General features: G+C 43.0%; 1 protein-coding gene across 2 annotated transcripts; it reads left to right on the top strand.

The window, feature by feature from the left end:
- Positions 1 to 2,596: 2,596 nt before the first annotated feature.
- On the top strand, positions 2,597 to 15,202 carry LOC307079429 (F-box only protein 6-like). 2 transcript variants are annotated; one of them, XM_079741769.1, is made up of 6 exons: positions 2,597 to 2,798; positions 11,577 to 11,841; positions 12,042 to 12,156; positions 12,231 to 12,326; positions 12,655 to 12,814; positions 12,907 to 15,202. In XM_079741769.1, exons 1-6 carry the CDS (start codon positions 2,754 to 2,756, stop codon positions 13,051 to 13,053), a joined length of 828 nt encoding a protein of 275 aa, XP_079597895.1. In that variant the 5' UTR covers positions 2,597 to 2,753; the 3' UTR covers positions 13,054 to 15,202. The 2 variants fall into 2 exon arrangements, with proteins under 2 accessions (XP_079597895.1, XP_079597896.1); XM_079741770.1 differs by having other exon boundaries at positions 2,599 to 2,798; positions 12,679 to 12,814.
- The last annotated feature ends 21 nt before the right edge of the window (positions 15,203 to 15,223 follow it).

The raw sequence follows: 15,223 nt of genomic DNA, 5'->3' as shown, positions 1-15,223 counted from the left end.
AACAGATCATGACATGATCTGTTCAACTGAGGATGTTGGGGATTTAGGCAAGAAAATCATTTTGGCAAAAGGGTGACTTAGGCCATTACTTTAAGAGGGTGACGATGTTATGGTTTGTCAATGAAGCACTTTGAAAGTCTCTGCTAAATTCAAAGTGCATACATTTACCGGCATTCAAGATTTTCTCTGAAATGAGGAAGTGCCTTGTTATTTTTGCAAAGGGGAATTATGGTGCGTTTTATTATCCATCCGTCTCGGAGGTCCGAGGACGTTGCCTAGCGACATGCATGAACACGCCCATTTTCCTCGGACTTGCTTGCTCGGATGAACTCAGAGGAGGCCGAGCAAAATTCCGAGACAGAATTCAAGGTGGCTGCGCCCGGTGTGACTTGAAGTATGAACTGTTGTTATTGTGCTTGGACCGCTTTGGTGGTTTAAATGGCAATTTCAATCACTCGTATTACTGCAATACCTTACTGCGTCCGTATCTCTGCCTATGGCCTATAGCCTACTTATTTTGGAGCGCCTGGTACTCTGCCAATGCTACCGCGACAACAGCTTTCCGGGTGTCGTCCATGTTTTCCTCCAACGACCGAGCGAAACCATAGATAGTATATAAAATGGATGTAGCATCCGGGCAGACCTCAGTTATTCCAACTGCATCCAATTCTCTTGGTTTATGCGCGTCGCCATCTTAGTTTGACTCATCATAGTTGGACTCCGCTTCATTTCCTTTAACCAAAAAAGGGAATTGATCTCTCACTCACTCTCTAGGTGACGTACAGAGAGTGAGAGTCAGCGGCTAGCTGTCACTCAAGAGGCCGCGCCCCTAATTATTCAAACATTTAAACCTCCAATAAAATAAAAACTAGCCTCCTAAAAAAAAATTCACCCCCCTCAGTGTTGTCATGGAGATATGAACTAAACATACTGTAATGACCTCGCCGGTGACAAAACGATGTCCAGTCATAAGTATTTGAAGTAACTTTTTAATCACAAAAACTATGGAGCCAGTATCCTGCCATAATTCAAACCTGAAAAAAAAGGTTTCAAAGGCTTGTAAGTCTGGGTTTGAAAACTCAACACCTTGTAAAAAAGGTTTTGCAACACTGAAAAAAGAGATTATAGCCTGAAAAAAAAATTAAAACATCTGCAAACATGATTTTGTGTTCTATTTTATCTTCTTCATCATTTTCACCAACACATTTCAAAGTTTATAAAATGTCACCAGCGCATTTGCAGAGTTTCAAATCTGGCACTGTTCTAACAGTGTATTTCATTGTTTCCCGGCTCTGAAACCTTGTAAATGGGATTCTGCAAACAGGTGTTCATACATTGAGAAATAAGTTTTGAAAGATTGAATATTTATTTTTAAAAACTTGTAAAGGTGTAAATTTACACCATTGCAATGTATTTTTTCAGAACTGACTTTTCAGAGATTTGACCACACAGGCGCAAGCTTTGAGTCACGTGATTATTGGCAGTGTTCTGTCGCGCATTCGTTTTGAAACTCCTGACAGTCAAAGGTCTGAAATCGTTGAGCTGCAAAAAGGAGAAAAAAAACGTTCTTGGGGACGGCACCATTTGGCTCTAAACCTATTGGTTGCTCTCTGCTGACGTACATTCCAATCACATGTGCCGTTGACCGGGCTGTGCGTGATTGACAGTGCTCTGCCGATGACAAGAATAACAAGCAGCCTGCGCGGTTGATTTTGTTTTTCATTTTCTGGAACCATGGCTGGGTACGGAACCATTGCGATGGCGTAAATTGACACCTTTACAAGTTTTTAAAAATAAATATTCAACCTTTCAAAACGTATTTCTCAATGTATGAACACCTGTTTGCAGAATCCCATTTACAAGGTTTCAAAACCGGGAAACAATGAAATACACTGTTAGAACAGTGCCAGATTTGAAACTCTGTAAATGCGCTGGTGACATTTTTTAAACTTTGAAAATGTGTTGGTGAAAATGATGAAGATAAAATAGAACACAAAATCATGTTTGCAGACGTTTTAAAAAAAAAATCAGGCTATAATCTCTTTTTGCAGTGTTGCAAAACCTTCTTTACAAGGTGTTGAGTTTTCAAACCCAGACTTGCAAGCCTTTGAAACTTTTTTTTCCAGGTTTGAATATTGGCAGGATACTGGCTCCATAAAAAACCAGGTCACTGAAACCCGTAACCAACGGCAAAAATCCCACACTAACAACAACCGGTTACCCGGGCAACCCCCAACCCGGTCCCTTCAACGTGCAAGCCCCCACCCTCATGTTCTCCCAAGGCCCTCCCCCAGCTGACCTGATGATTCGCCCCCCACACTGATTGACAAGAAGAACATAGCAATGCATGCACATAGAACAACTGGCATAACGGACAACGAAATACAATGCAACACATAACACACAAACTATTTAAATGTCCCAGGGTCGCTACAATACTGACTAGAATGTTTTTTTGGACCAGGCTGTAAATAGGTTTAATAAGACTGTGAAAACGGCCTGTTTAACATGTGAGTCAACATAGAATTGCTCCCTTTTGGTACCACCTCGTAGTGGCCACCCGTTGCTACTGCAATGTTTTTCACTTCCGCATTGGATGGTATATCTCGCTGTGATTTGGGCTTGAGCGACACATTAAACGATTGAAGGGTGGGCGTGACGTCACATCCGAGGTCCGAGTCGGTAGAAAACGAAAGACATTCAAAGCGTCAACATTTCCGTGCAAGAGGTTAGACTGACCATGGCCCTGATAGATGTCTGACTCTACAGCAATGGGTTCATCTCAAAGCACCACCAATGTAAGTACACTATCTATAGACGAGGAACCACCAGGCATGTGTATTAGAATCGGTCAAACTTGATGTTAGCATGGTAAGAACTGAAAACGAAACCGAACATCGGTCGTTGTTGAACTTAACATGACTCATAACGACTCCTTTGAAACCAGTTGAAACCAGTAGACGTTAAGCTGCTTTCACACCGCCGCGCGGCAACTCGCCGCCTCCATTCATTTCAATGAGGGAAGGGCGGCAGAGGGGAGGCGGTTGCAAAAGCGGCTGAAAACCAGGAAGCGGTTGCCGCCCACGTGAACGCGCACAGATTTCGCCTCAAGCTCCTTTCGCACCGCCGCGCGGCAACTCGCCGCCTCCATTCATTTCAATGAGGGAAGGGCGGCAGAGGGGAGGCGGTTACAAAAGCGGCTGAAAACCAGGAAGCGGTTGCCTCCCACGTGAACGCGCACAGATTTTGCCCTACCGCTGAGCTTTCCCCGTGTTGAAACTTTCGGCGGCTGCAGCGGTAGCAGCAGCAGCAGCCGCTTTTGAAAACGCCTGGCCCTTCACACCGCCGCGCTGAACCCTCCGGCAGCGAGGCGGTTATAAGGGCGGTTGCCGCGCGGCGGTGTGCAAGCACCTTTATGAGTCATGGTTTCTGAGCTATCTGGTTCGCACATTCGTATGTGCAGAGGTGAACTCAACTAAATGGTTCTGGTATCTGGTTCCCGAACCTTATGCTCAACCCTAGTAGGACTGATTATGATTATGGCTGATTACTACCCGTGTTTGTACGGTTTGTACGTTTAATCTAACATTTCCTGCTGTAAATAGGCATGGCTTGCGGAGTACCAAAGTAAGCGTTGTAAATAGAATATATGAATAGCAGACCATGTATTTGAATTTATAGTAGGGGAAGGGGACTATATATTATTTTATATTTTTATTAAATCTGTTGATTTATATACCGAAGAGTTTACAAATGAATCAAACAATGGTCAAACCAGTAGTTTAATTCACAGTATGAGTCCTACTATAGCCACGCCAAGACCCGCCCTACTCTGTGATTGGCCGGGTTGCATGCAACTCAACTGGACGCTTTACTGTGTGTTCACACCAAACGCAATGGGGCGACAAGATCCTATACAAAGAGACGCGTATCGGGCGAATTATTCGCTAGAGAAAACCGGCGACAAGTTTTGATTTGTCGCGCCACACTTTCGCCCTGCACAGGCGAGTTCACAAGGATTTGTGGCGCGACAAATTCGCTCGAGTTGAAATATTTGAACTTTGACGCGACATTCGCGTGATGACAGCCAATTAGCCTTCAACAGCATGGCCACTGAGTGACATGTGTAACGTAACAGCCATTCACAATCAACCGGCCAACTCAGTGCTGTGCAGTCCGGGGTGAACCGCAGCATGGAGAAGAAGTGATTGTTGCCGTTTGCCGGAGCTCTATATATAATAGTGTATAATATAATATAATTGTATATATAATATCACGGCCAAAAGCTCTGTGCGCCTCAGGATGGCCGTAGCGCGGGGAGCTCTCATAGGGATTAGGTTTCTCTGGGTTTGTTTACCGGCGTTGCTATGGTTTCCGGTCTTGTGTGTTCCAACGGTTTATTAGGTAGGCCTATCTAATAAATCTCTGTCTAATCAATACTTCATTCACTGCCTCTTCCGTGGTCATTACAATATTATGAATAGACTGCGTCGGGTTCTCCGACGTCCCTCCCTCTTCCACAAAAGGTAAAGAGTAATTTATCCGCCGGTAAAATAGCAACATCGCCATAGAACCGCCCACAAAGCTAATTGCGTTTTGCGCTTCTCACTTGCGTTTCAGACCGTTAAAATGGGTCCCTAAAAGTCTACACAAGCTCACAAAACCTTCTCAATGAACGCAAAGGGTATAAGAGAAAGGGGTAGCGGATCAATTATAAATTGTTAGAGGACAGGATATTAAGACGCTGGTTACAAATTGTGACCAAAGCCAGAATAACTAGTCACTCCCAGTGTAATGGGAGGGGTGAAAGGTCACCACTGGGTGACAGCAGAGAGGCTTAATCGAGGAGCAATGTTGCGAATCGTAACAGCTCCGTGAGACAAGCCTAGCCAAGCCTGGCATCAACATGAGGCAGCGCCAGACGGCATAGCCTACATGAAATAAAGAGACAAAGAGCAGCTTAATTGGCGCAACAACGCAACAATAAACGCAAAGCGTAAAAGAGACATGGATAACGTATTCATAATGAACTTGAATTAATGAATTAATTCAAAAATCCCAGCGTAATGCTGCGACACCGCTAGGTGACAATAGAGATAAGACTTAATCAAAGAGCAACTTACGAATCGTAACAGCTCTGAGAGACAAGCCTTTATCCATGCCTTGGAAGGGGTCGCCGACTCAAACACAGAGTGGAGCCCCTGGATATGTCTAGCATGTAAATACGGATAAAAGCGCCGGGGGCGGACCATGACGCATCCGCGCAAAAGTCTTCCACCGAAAGGCCCTAGAATAGAGCCGTTGAAGCGGCCACACCCTGTGTAGAGCAGAGTGTTGAGGCTCTTGGCAGCATCGCTGTAACACACAAACAACTGTTGTGTGGCGTGCTGGCAGAACCCAATGGCAATAAGAGCGCCGTTTTAAAAGACAGAGCATCCAAAGGGGCTTGAGACAGAGGCTCAAAAGGGTCCCTGGATAACCCACACAACGCGGTGGGTAGATCCGACCGTGGTGCAAGCCCATGATAAAAACAGTTTTTAACACGTCTACCGTGCAAGAATGACTTGACCAGTGGGTGACTGAAAAACCGGTTACCTTCACAGCCTGCGGGGCCAGCCGAAACGGCTGCCGCAAGGACTTTGATAGTGGAGAAAGCCAAGCCTTTCTCCAGTAAGCACTGTAGGAAACCAAGCTCACTGCCCACCTCACAAAGAGATGGGTCAACGTTGTTGTTGTCACACCACGTAGAGAAAGCGTTCCACTTCACCGCGCAGAGGGCGGAAGAGGAAGGCGCTTAGGCACTCTGGATAGTGTTGATAAGCACTGCTGGCAGAGTCAGCCCTGAAGGATCAACCAATCCAAAGCCAACACCGACACATAGGGCGGGTGATGCAATGCCCGTCCCGTGCGCTTGTGAAAGCACAACCGGTCTGAGACTGAGACCAGCCATGACGCTGCTAGTAATGGAAACCACAGAGCTAGACTGCTCTCCGGGGCCACCAGAATGAGGGACATATCCTCCTGTTTGACCTGCTCCAAAAGAAGATGGATCGGCGGGAATGCCAACATGAGAGCCCACGGTTAGTTTCATCCCTTGACGCCTGGGTTGCACCAGCACAAGGGTTGCCGCATTAAGGCGGATGAACCCGGGCTATACTACACCACACTACGACCACTAGGCTGAAGGGAGGGCGCCTTCACACATTGTGTGTGTGATGGAAAACCATGCTGAGGTCCCCACCTCAGCGTGTTATCCGATAAAAGCGTCGCTCTTGCCACTGGTAGAGCAGACAGATGATTAAAGCTGTCTGGCCCCTCGCACATTCATGACCTGTGTCATGTCTGACTTGTCTGCAAGCAGAGAACACCGCTGCAGGGCAGGCCGAAGCAACAGGGCAATAAAGGAACGTACCCCAAGCAACTCCGCCTTCTCCTTACAGCGAACCGGCTTTAGGGAGAAGAGGGGGAAATGTCGGGGTCTAGGGGACTGGTACACGAGGCCGCACATGCGGCAACGTGCGACAAGTCCACAGCCTGCTCATGAAGCACACGGGATCGCTGCTTGGAGGTGGACGAACACGGGCTATACTACGCCACACTACAACCACTGGGCTGAAGGGAAGTGTTATGTATTTTAAGCACATAAGCTTCCCCCACATAGCCACAAGGAAGCAGGATCGAACACATAAGCTGCATTACCTCCACATAGCCACAAGGAAGCAGGATTAAACATATAAGCTGTAATTACTATACATAGCCATAAGGGGAGCAGGACCAACATATAAGCTGTAATAACTACTCCAGCCACAGATGGCAGCACCTTTAGACAGGTGAGGAAGCCGGAGCCAATACGTCACATAGGCCACGCCTACTTGATTCAAACAGGGAGCGGGAGTCAGATAAGGTCAGAGACATATGGCAGCCCTGTTCAGAGCCCCGGGGAAAGCCCCCCGGGGCTGGAAGATAGCTCTGCGGTATTTCTCTCCACGCGTGTTAAATACAATTCCCTCCTTTTGCTTCATAGTTACCATACCGAAATACTTTAACAAATAAAGTGAGTTATCGATCCGGATTGAACTACTTTCTTCAAGAACACGACAGAAGTCACACATGGTTGTGCCAAGTGTGACTTTCCATAATTTATATATACAATATATATCTCATTTTATGTGAGGAAAGAAAGATATAACAGGTCGGTGGCGATGACGACGGCGTTTTCGACGTCGTCTGGCTGGAGACTGTCATGGAAGACAGGCGGAGTTCGTAATGTTGTCGTATGTTCGTAACATCCGCAGCTCAGTGAGGCACAGACAGATGTCCCACTATCCCACAGAGCGGCGAGCTGTTTGGGGATGGTGGGAGGCAGCGGCTCTACGTTCGGACGCCATTAGGCGTCTGGACAGTAGACCGCTTTTAGGGGTTTTCCTCCACCATGTTAAGTCTTCTATGATGCCTTCTTCACTGGCACCGTCGAAGCGAAAGGCCTGGCTCTGCCGGCGTGCTGCTGGAAGCGCCGCCGGGCAGGAGGAGCAGAGAGGCTTTAAAGAAAAAAAAAAATCAAGCCAGTAAAAGCGCGGCAGTCAAATCCATAGACTAGTAGAATCAAAGATAGGGGTGACATGTGACGGACCAATCAGAAATAGTCGGTCGTGTCTTTTCGGGCTATTGACATGGCCACATAGTAGGATTCTTAAATTCGCGACCCGTAGGCTACCGTGAACTCAACTACGGGTTTGACTATTGCTTGATTAAACAATGGTCAAACCATTCAATTGCGCGGGTCAATGGTGTCCTATGCCCTTGATGTAAGGGGGGGGGGGGGGGGGGGGCGTTTCATATATTTTGCAAAATGTTCGTGTTATTTGAGGATGTTTCTGGAAATTATTGCAATACTGATATTAAATGTATTTTAATTTAAATGTAATTTTCATTAACATTCACGCAACGATACATCTCGAATGCTTCCCGCTGCGGAGCCCTTCTCGATAGCTAATAGCTAATTCTCAACGAATCGACTCACAATGGCAAGAGAATGAGCTTTAGAATTTTTACATGAACCATTCATTATTTTCTTGTGTCATCTAAGAACGTTACCTGCATTTGTTTTTTCCTCGTTGTGGAAATCTCAGAGACGAGAGTCCGACGTGTTATGCGCCATAACACCAACAGCAGAAAGGTTATCCAAATAACAAAGAAGTGTACAACACTTAAAACACAAAATAATATCATATAATGCGTAGATATCTATATCATATAAAACATATTATCACGGCCAAAAGCTGTGTGCGCCTCCAGACGATATTATGAATCACAACGGCTGCGTCGGGTTCTCCGACGTCTCTGGTTCTTCCACTTCCACATCAATCTGAAGTAGATTGAACTGCTGGCTGCCCGCTGCTGGCTGTCCGCTGCCCGCTGCCAGGCGATGGTGCTTCGTGGTGGTGGTGCCTCGCGGCAGCGGGCGGCTGGCAGCGGGGCTCCGGCGGGAGACAATCGCGGGCAACAATCCCTTTCTCCTCCATGTCGCAGTTCATATACTTCAGGGAGTCAAAGCCAAAGTTCCCTTCCCCCAATTCCTTCTCAACCATGGCTGATACAACCCCAACTACTGTCTTGTTGTGGAAATACCAGAGTCGTCAAAGAACTGATGTGTTATGCGCCATAACAGCTACAGCAGAACGGTTATCCAAATAACAAAGAAGTGTACAACACTTGCGTTACAGTGTGTTTAATCACACACACACACACACAGACACACACACGTGGCGCTTGCACGGTCGTAGCTCATTGTCTCATTGGCGGGCTAAATTCTCTGGGCTGGCAAGGCAGAGAAAGGGTAAGCTTCGTTTTTTCAAAGGCGGAGCAGAATGCCTAGTGCTCGTTTTACACCTACCGAAATTTCTAGCTTATGGGGGAGCATAGGTAGGCTAGGGGAACTCATATTATTGTTAGAAAACCTCAGAAAGTGAAATTTTCATGTTATGGGATCTTTAAGTTTTATTCATTCTTTCTTTCATTCTTTCTTTATTATTCTCTACAAACTTTAGGACCTATCTCCTTCCTCGAGTTTTCATCTAGAGACTCCATTCCAATTTTAAAATGCTTGGAATCGCGTGCTTCTTTTCAGATTTTTTTAATGTTTTATGCTTTTTAAGATATTCTACTTTTAAAATACTATTTTTTACAATGTAAGTCAATGGGAGGACGGCAGAGCCGTCCGCTCATTTTCTGACACTTACTAATTCAGAATTTGTTACTTGGTCAATATTTTATCGTTAACGCTTGTTCAAAGGTTTAACAAATCAACACACTTGTATCTTCTCTAATAATCTGAAAACAGAATTTCGATTACCCTTATAATTTTTTTTAAATCACAGTTTAAGTTTCATGTCGGCTTGTTTTCAGTTGTCCTCATTGATTTACACTGAGGTTAGAGCTCGTGGACATGCAGGCAGTGTTGCCAGATTGGGCCGTTTTTCTTGCTAAATTGGGACTACTTTTTACGACATCCAGGCAGCGTTGCCAGATTGTGCGGTTTTCCTGCCCAATTGGACATCTTTTAATAACATTAGGCTGGAAATATTAGCATAAGGCGAGCACATACAATTTTGGCTATTTCTGATTCTTAAGTTCAATTCCTTTTACATTTTTGCATTTTTTGCAATGCTCTGCGTTTTTCATTCAGCTCTCAATTTATTTGTTTCCAACCATTAATTTTTTCTCTGTTCAAATCCCTTCAATTGATTTAAGCAATTTAACGTTTCTTTATGTCTTAATCTATGTGGCTTTATTCAAAAATATTTTCAACCTCACTTTGTACTACAGCACTCACCGTATTTTCTGCAGGAAATGCATTTTCTAGTTATTCATGGCTTTCTTATTATCAGTGTCCCACGTTGGCACGGGGATTCCACTGATGCATTATTTTTTTATAAGTAAGGAGACATCAATTTAGATGATAACTAGGGTTGTAAGTTACTCTATTGGGGTACACTGCAAGCCATGCCTTTTACAACAGAACAGGAACAGGATAAATGAGAGGAAACATACAAAATTGTTGCCATTCTTGCCATTGTGATTCGATCCTTTAAGAATTAACTATTAGCTTTCGAGAAGGTCTCCGCAGCGGGAAGTGTTTGAAGTGTATCGTTCCATGAATGTTATGGAAAGTTACATTTAGATTAAAATCCATTTTAATATCAGTATTGCAAACATTTCCAGAAACATCCTAAAACAACAGGAAAATTGTGTAAAATATTTTGAATACATAAAAAACTACTAAAATACCCCTACTTCCCTCTACAGAAAGGGCATATGAAGCCATTGGTGCGCGACCAAATGTAACGAACTGTTACCATGAATTAAACTACTGGTTTGACCATTGTTTGATAAATTTGTATACTCTTTAGTTGAGGCATGCAACTCAATTAAATTTAATTTTTATATTTATTTAATTGAGTTGTTGAATAATAAAAGAATATATAGTCCCCTACTATAAATTTAAATACATGGCCTGCTATTCATATAGTATATTTACAACACACCACACTCCAAGAGTAGAGTTCCATTTAGCTTCCATTAGCTTATAGCAGAACTTCCAGGGCCTTGTTTCTGATTTCCTTACGGAGATATTCCACCGATGGAAACTCTGAATAAAATGACTGAAGCGTTCAAATGTATTTAGTGTATTTGATTTTTAACCTTTCCAGACACTTCTTTTCAATTGACTGCTGTTGGCCTAGTATGTGTTCACTAATTATGCACGTACATATCCACGCCTGCTGCCAAATGATTGGTCAAAAAACAAATGCAGTGAAAGAACGTTAAACAACCAGATTGTACCCAGATTCGATCTCATCTGTCTTCAAACGTGAGATTTCTTGAGATATGAATCTTAAGTCGGATTTGTGAGACTAGCTTCAATTAAGCTTATTCATGCCGTTTACCCCAATGGTAATCCTCCATTTTGCTTTCATGTGTGACCCTTTTTTTGTCTCTTTTCCTTTTTTATCAACACTGAATGGCTTAATGCAAAGGCAGTCATTATTGTGGTTACATGGCAAACACACTATTATATTTTATAATAATAGTAATAATTATAGAAGTATGAATAGGGCTGTAAAGATCCAAAGGAAACTAACACCTTCAGAAAAGAAAAATACAGGGAATGGAAAACAAATGTATATTTGTGCTTTATTATGTGTAAATAAATGAATGAAGCCTGTGTTAGCAGCATGATAAATGTCTTATTTAGTAAACTGCTTTTCATATAGCATTTATCATATGTTTTATCCAAATGACCTAACATAACTAATGCAGTCACCTGGCTTTTGGGTATCAGGCCATAAATAAAAATAAAATATATTCAAAAGATATAACAAAAATATTAATATATTCAGTGGTTACTGAGGGTTTAGTGCTACGGTTCTGGAACTGGAATAGTACCAGAGCATTTTCTAATATCATGATATATGTACCGTTCTATGGCCCTCATTTACATAGATGGCATTTTGGTTCTAAACGGTTTGAGCCAAGATGGTTGCTGGGTGAATGAGGCTCACGGTCGATGCTGTCAGTCTGCAGGTGGCCCGACTCTTCCCCCGGAGCTGCTGCAGGAGATCTTCGTGAACCTCCCTGCCCATCAGGTGGTGCGAGTCTGTCCGCTAGTTTGTCGTGAATGGAGAGCATTGGTCAACAGTGAGTTCCTGTGGAAGGAGCGGTGTCGACGCGAAGGCTTCATGCCCAGCGATGAAGCGGGGCAGGATGTGTTCAAAGGCTGGAAAATGTTCTACTTCCTGTTGAAAGACAAACGGAATCTTCTCAAGAACACAAAGGCAGAAGGTGAGACTCCTGCCTTTGATAACCGTAAGGCTTTTCTGTTATCAAGGCACTCAGGTGGTTCTATAGCCACTTGATTAAGTAACGCTTGCTTTTCTAAAGCATCATACATCATATTTTTTGTGTAGACTGAACCAAAAACCTACCGTACCACCCCTATTTTCATCTGTAATATATATGGTTAAATCCTCTACTTTCCTCAGAGGGCCTCAATGATTGGGACATTCTGTCCAATAAGGGAGATGGGTGGGAGACAGAGGAAGTGAGGAGTCCCCACCCACACGAGGGAACAACACGAAACTTTGTTAGCTCTTATGGGTGAGTGAACATTCTGCAAACCTAAAAGATGCTCACAATGCACATCTTGTGAACATATTCTCTTTTCTCTTCAGTCCATGTATTAAGTCTCAGCTGATTGACCTGAGGAAGGAGGGGTACAACCACCATATCATGGATAAGTTCCAGCCAGATATCAGAATATCGGATTGGTGAGAAAGATCTACTTAATAGTGGATATAGTTATTATTGTGGTAAGTACGTTTATTAGTAACTTCAAAATGTGGAAACTGCATAATGACATTGTCAATTTATAGCAGTTTGAAGTCACTAATAAACATGCCGTATTTACCCAAAACCAGGTAAAGACTTTCTTAATAAATGTGGTGTGTGTGTGTCATATAATATGTAAATAACTGATAAAAAATCACAACGATACTCACCAAGCTTTATTAATTACATTAGATGTATTCGTGCACTTTATGCAAATACTTGGCAATTACACTTTCTCACAATTCAGTTTTTGATTTAAAAATATAGTTGTGCTTCAAAATTGTGTTCGAGGTATGCCCCTCGATTCGACTGCGCTTGCCAGTACGAGATACGGGTGGAGCTACTAGACCAAAAGAAGAAAACTCTTCACGTCTTCGCTCCCAAGATAGTTAGCTTTGAGCAGTGGAACGATGAGAATTGGAACGAGGTATTAACAGAATGAATGAATCATATATAAAATAATCTAAAATGTGAAACTAGAACATTTACATTCTTAAACAATAACGTCTTATGTTTCAGATGACCCATGTCTTTAGAAAGTACGGACAAGGGGTGCGATATGTTAAATTTGTCCACGGTGGAAATGACAAGCAGTACTGGAAAGGATGGTATGGAATTCGAGTAACAGACAGCTGCGTTGAGATTGGTCCACCGGAGGATAGATAACAAGGATTCAACATTGAATATAAATGTAATTGAATATGTAAGCATGCGGCACTTTAAATGCAAAATTGTGGGATATTGTCTATTTTCAGCGCAGATGTATAACACAAATTAGTGTTTATCTATCGTTTAACACTTGCACTCGCACTTAATTGCTGCAAATTACATACATATTTTGTCAAAGTAAAATAAAATGTTTCTAGAAAATTGGTTATCTATGGTCGGAGCAGACAAAATCATTTTGTCAATTGTATTGTAACTCAACGATCTCAAGCCATTTCATTTGTCGTTCCTTGATACAGTCTGCCACTCAGATGGTATTACATCAGATGGAACATACTCTGAATATAGCCATAAAAAGACTTCCTAAGGCAGTGGTTCTCATACTTTCTATACCGCGTACCACCACAGAAAATATGTGTCTCCCCAACTACCACCATTATCACAGATGTTATAAAATATAATAACATACAGTAACATAGGCCTGCGGCCATTCAGCTGCGCACATGTCATGCAGGAGGCACGTATATTCTTAAAAATAATATTTATTGTTACCTGTTGTCAACTGTACAAAGTAATAGCACTAGAACAGAGATACGGAAACACATACACATACACACACAGCAAGTAAGAACATGATCTCATGGTAAATGTATTTCCATTCGTACAGTGGCAGCTGGTGGTTTTTAAAGTGAGGGAGGAAGGACTGCGTGCTTGGATGCCATTGACCTGCTTGCACTGTTAGTGGCGTATGTTGGCATAAGTATGTGGACTCACGTTGTTTCAGGGAACTACAAAATAGCAGGGAGGGATAATTATGTGAATTGATACTAATCCACCAGTGGCAGCATTGTAATTTGAAAGCTGGTGGGCAGCATGACTACAAGGGCAGACGAAAAGGATGCAAAGCCAATTAGTCAAATCAGGCCTACTCTTGATTTGTAAAACTAAATTTAAAAATCTGGGCCTAGAATTGGGCCTATTTTTGCCCTCAATGACTGAAGCTAATGGTTGTAATTTGGCTGTTTATTTTCAGCTACAATTGTTTTAAGAGAAATGAAGACACAAGTCCAAAAGTGATGCCATTTAAAATGCATCATGCTCTGAATCATTCACTAACATCCTTTCCACAATATCAAACAGGAGTAGAGTGGTCAGAGTAACAAACAATTAAAAGAACAACAAGAACATTATTTAACAACTATTTGCATGGGCTGTAAGCCTAACATTGTTTGAGGCAAATGTGGATGTTAATGGATGTTTCAGAATGTTGGTCATGGTGTTAAGCCAATTAAGATCGAGGGACTGGGCCGCGGGCAACCTGGCCGCAGGCTCCGCAGCCCGGCCGCGGGCTACGGAAACGCTAATATAAGTCACACTGTACCGTAACAAACAGTAGCGCACCACTCGGTGGAAACAAGGCATACGTTTGTTGGTTCTCGTAGCCTGGACTTGAGGGGATAACCCCTTCCTCCAGGCTGCTCCACAGCCAGGGCTCCTGCTTATTGGTTCATAGCGCAGACATTCGCTATGAAGAGACGTAGCCGGGATCCAGAGCCCTTAGCTAGTCACACCCACTCAGAGGACTTTCCTCCTCTCCTTCCCAGTGAACCCCATGTTATTCACCGGCCGCCAACACTTTCGGGGAAATCAATGGGAGTCAATGGAGGCTGAGGGAGGAATGTCCTCCCTGAAGTAATTGTCAATAGACGATAGGGGGTGCTAATGTCCCTTTACCGAGGGAAACAAACATTACATATTCAAAGGCATTAAAGTAGTCATATTTAAGGGAATTAATTCAGTAGTCTGGGCAATCTACATTTTTTATTCTCAACAATGTTGAGGATCTTCCTTCCTCTCCTCACTGCATTCATACTAGTATTTTGATAGTTTTTAATCTAACGATTTATTTTTTTTCTAATTCCTCTGCGTACCACTTGATAGCGGTGGTACGCGTGCAATAGTTTGAGAACCACTGGCCTAAGGTAACTGGTTTCATTGATCCATCACATAATAAACACTGTACACTTGTTGATAGCGAGAGCCATTTAAGAAAAACAAATCACTCCAATTTGATTACCTTCAATTTTTTAGTGTATGTTTCTGCTATGCTTTGCACTTTTGTTCACAATAAACAATTTTAAACAAATACAATTCCTTTCTGCAAAATGTG

The sequence above is a fragment of the Pollachius pollachius genome (genome assembly GCF_949987615.1).
Source record: "Pollachius pollachius genome assembly, chromosome: 8".
In the NCBI taxonomy this organism is placed as follows: Eukaryota; Metazoa; Chordata; class Actinopteri; order Gadiformes; family Gadidae; genus Pollachius; species Pollachius pollachius.
This window is presented reverse-complemented; position numbering and strand designations above follow the sequence as displayed.

Excerpts from the sequence above, each read along its gene's own strand:
- LOC307079429 (XM_079741769.1), top strand. The coding sequence starts at position 2,754 with ATGTCTGACTCTACAGCAATGGGTTCATCTCAAAGCACCACCAAT. Across the intron at positions 12,327-12,654 it reads GATATCAGAATATCGGATTG|TTGTGCTTCAAAATTGTGTT; the intron begins GTGAGAAAGATC and ends TTAAAAATATAG. Across the intron at positions 12,815-12,906 it reads ACGATGAGAATTGGAACGAG|ATGACCCATGTCTTTAGAAA; the intron begins GTATTAACAGAA and ends CTTATGTTTCAG.